Source organism: Pteropus alecto, unplaced genomic scaffold (genome assembly GCF_000325575.1).
Source record: "Pteropus alecto unplaced genomic scaffold, ASM32557v1 scaffold101, whole genome shotgun sequence".
Taxonomy (NCBI): Eukaryota; Metazoa; Chordata; class Mammalia; order Chiroptera; family Pteropodidae; genus Pteropus; species Pteropus alecto.
In genome coordinates this window covers 19,949,938-19,952,561 of record NW_006432945.1, presented here as the reverse complement: position 1 = coordinate 19,952,561, position 2,624 = coordinate 19,949,938, and the positions used below count along the sequence as shown (strand labels likewise).

At 62.4% G+C, this 2,624-nt stretch overlaps 1 protein-coding gene across 1 annotated transcript in view; it reads right to left on the bottom strand.

The window, feature by feature from the left end:
- Positions 1 to 461: 461 nt before the first annotated feature.
- Positions 462 to 2,624, bottom strand: part of F11R (F11 receptor) — a 14,795-nt gene continuing 12,632 nt past the window's right edge. The window contains exons 5-10 of the mRNA XM_006907875.3: positions 2,402 to 2,604; positions 2,195 to 2,297; positions 1,988 to 2,095; positions 1,726 to 1,738; positions 1,453 to 1,501; positions 462 to 1,329 (exon numbers count right to left, since the gene is read on the bottom strand). Of these exons, the coding sequence (XP_006907937.1) occupies positions 1,294 to 1,329; positions 1,453 to 1,501; positions 1,726 to 1,738; positions 1,988 to 2,095; positions 2,195 to 2,297; positions 2,402 to 2,604 (512 nt within the window). The 3' untranslated portion in view covers positions 462 to 1,293. The remainder of the gene's footprint in view (positions 1,330 to 1,452; positions 1,502 to 1,725; positions 1,739 to 1,987; positions 2,096 to 2,194; positions 2,298 to 2,401; positions 2,605 to 2,624) is intronic.

Here is a 2,624-nt window from a genome sequence, read left to right as displayed (position 1 = left end):
TTCAAGGGCGAAGGGATGGAATGGGAAGGGAAGAGCGAGGACAGGCAGGCCTGCTCCCACCTCCTCCACGCAGCTGGCTGCATGACCCAGTCTCTAGCTGCCCTCTCCTTGAACGCCCAGCCCATTCTGGGCTTTAAACTGCTGACACAGATGCAGTTCCCAAATGATCTGAGAAGTCCTCCTGCCTCGGGCTCTGGCGTTTGTCCTGCAGCCTTAGGGAAGTCTATGAACACCCCTGGGGGGCACACTTTGTCCCCTCACTCAGCCATCAGCCCAGCTTGGCTGCCGTGCAGCAGAGGGAGGCCTGCCCCAGAGGGCCGTGGCACCAGGGTGGCCTGTCAGGAGGCCCGCCTTGAGACAGAAGGGGAAGGGTGGTGTAGGGAGCTGGGCGCCGGCTGCCTTGGGCACTTTCCAGTGCGCACAAAGGAGCCCAAGAACCTCACTCCCCCATCACAAGAAGCTTCAACGAACCAGGTTTTTATTTCCAGCAACATCCAGCTGCATACAGACACACACCAACACATCTCACCGAAGAGCTGAGAAGCCCTCCAACACACACTCGAAGTCAGCAGGGCCAGGGCCACACACGCTCAGCAGAGACAAGGACACACCCCCGCAGCCCAGCACGCACATCTTAAGAGGGTCCAGCTGTTTAGCCAAGGGGAGGCTGATGGCTTGAGCTGCCATCTCCAGCTTGCTTTTCCTTAGATTGGCGGTTTTAAAACTTTCTGCGCCACATCCCCCGAGAGCCAGCTATGCCCACAACGGACGCTCCCGTTTTGCCTGCCGACACAGCGGGTGTCAGTCTCCTTGTGCTCGGGAGGGTGCAGCGGCCCGGGGGCACTTCCCGTGGGGGGACAGAGGCAGAAGAGACTTGATGTCATCACCAAACGACCATTTCGGCTGCCCAGGTCCAGCCCCACTTAGACCAGCCCCCAGCGCGGGAGGGAAGGGCCGAGGAACCAGGTTCGCCAGCCCAGTGCGAGCGCCTGCGGCGGGAGCCCCGCCACTCTGCCTCTGCCCGGAGACTCGGGGCTCCTGTGTGCTCCCCCGCCCCCCCCGCGGGGACGCGGGTGAGAGCTCCACACAAGTCCCAGGCCACTCGGCAGCAGTGGGAAAGGAAGAGAGGCGACGGAGGGAGGGGCACGCAGCTGACACTGTTAAACGACACATCCTAAGACAGAAGTGGGGTCTCTGAGGGGGCGAGAAACAAATAAGGCATCCTGTGAGACTCCGGACGTCAGAGGCCAGAGTCCGGCAGCACCTGGGCCAGGCAGGCTCAGAGGACCAGGGTCACACCAGGAATGACGAGGTCTGTCTGAATTCCCCCTGGGAAGATAAAACATCCGATCGGCTCTGCAGTTTTCTTTAGCAGATAATCCCCCAACAGTTAACCACGGGCTAGAGACCCCTCGGCCTAGCCAGGGACCCCGTCCAGGGTGGGGTACTCACTTCACTCCGAGCGGCGGGCTGGCTGTAAATCACCTTCTTATTTGCCGTCCTGCAGAGAAGCCACAAGGTGGACACACTCAGCCCCCTAGTCCCCTCCGACCTCTGCTTCAGAGGCGGGAATGGGGCTCTCCAAGGGGGTGTGGGTGGAGGGAAGAAAGAGCACAGGGGCAGAGGTGGGAAGTCAGAGGTCCCCCCACAGGCTGGCGGCCTCCACCTCCAGCCCCTGCCCCTGGGCCATCTCAGCCTCAGGCCCCTGCGCAGCGCCTCACTCACCCCTTCTTCATTCCTGAAAGAGAAGACATGGGACTGAGTGTCGGCAGCGTGGAGGTAGCATGGCACAGGGACGCGGGGAGGGGCACGGGCACGCGGGGAGGGGCACGGGCACACAGCACTGAGCTGTGCACAGTCCATATTCCTTGGAGGTCAAGCCCTGCACACGTGGACACAGTGACAGGACCGGGCTCAGACGTCACCCCGGAGCTGCGCCCAGAAGGGGGAACAGTACAAAGCAGAGCCTTTGAGGGCAAAGACTTACTGTTAAAGTAGCCTCGGCTGTAAGCGAACCAGATGCCGAAGATCAGGACTCCAAGGAGAATGAGGGTTACAAGGACAGCCGCCACTATGCCCCCCACATTCATCTCCACTGTGAGACAGAGGCAAGGTCAGCACAGCGTGCCCACACCCCCGCCCTGTCCCGGATGAAGGTGGACCCACCCTCACCCCTACCCCACAGCCTGCTCACCGGCCTGCATGCGCACAGGGTCGGACTTCACAGGGGTCCCATACCCGTTCTGGGCCTGGCAGGTGTATTCTCCGGTATCAGAGGCTGACACGGGGTCGAAGACCTGGAGGGCACAGCACGAATCGGCTTCCTGCCTGAACTGACCCGAGCCTCGCGCCAGCTCCTCCTCGCACCCGGGGCCTGTGCCCACCCCCCACCCCTTCCTACCAGCTCCCCGGTCTTGTGATTCAGGCTGTAGGAGGAGTTGCTGAAGGCGCGGCTATTCTTGGGCTCCGTGGGCATCTCGGTCCCGTCCCGGAACCAGTAGTACTCAGAGGGCGGGGAGCCGTCACTCTCGGAGCAGGTCAGCACTGCCCGGGTCCCGATGGTGGCCGATGATGGGACGCTGACCGTGGGTTTGGATGGGGGCACTGGTGGGGGGGGGGCGGCG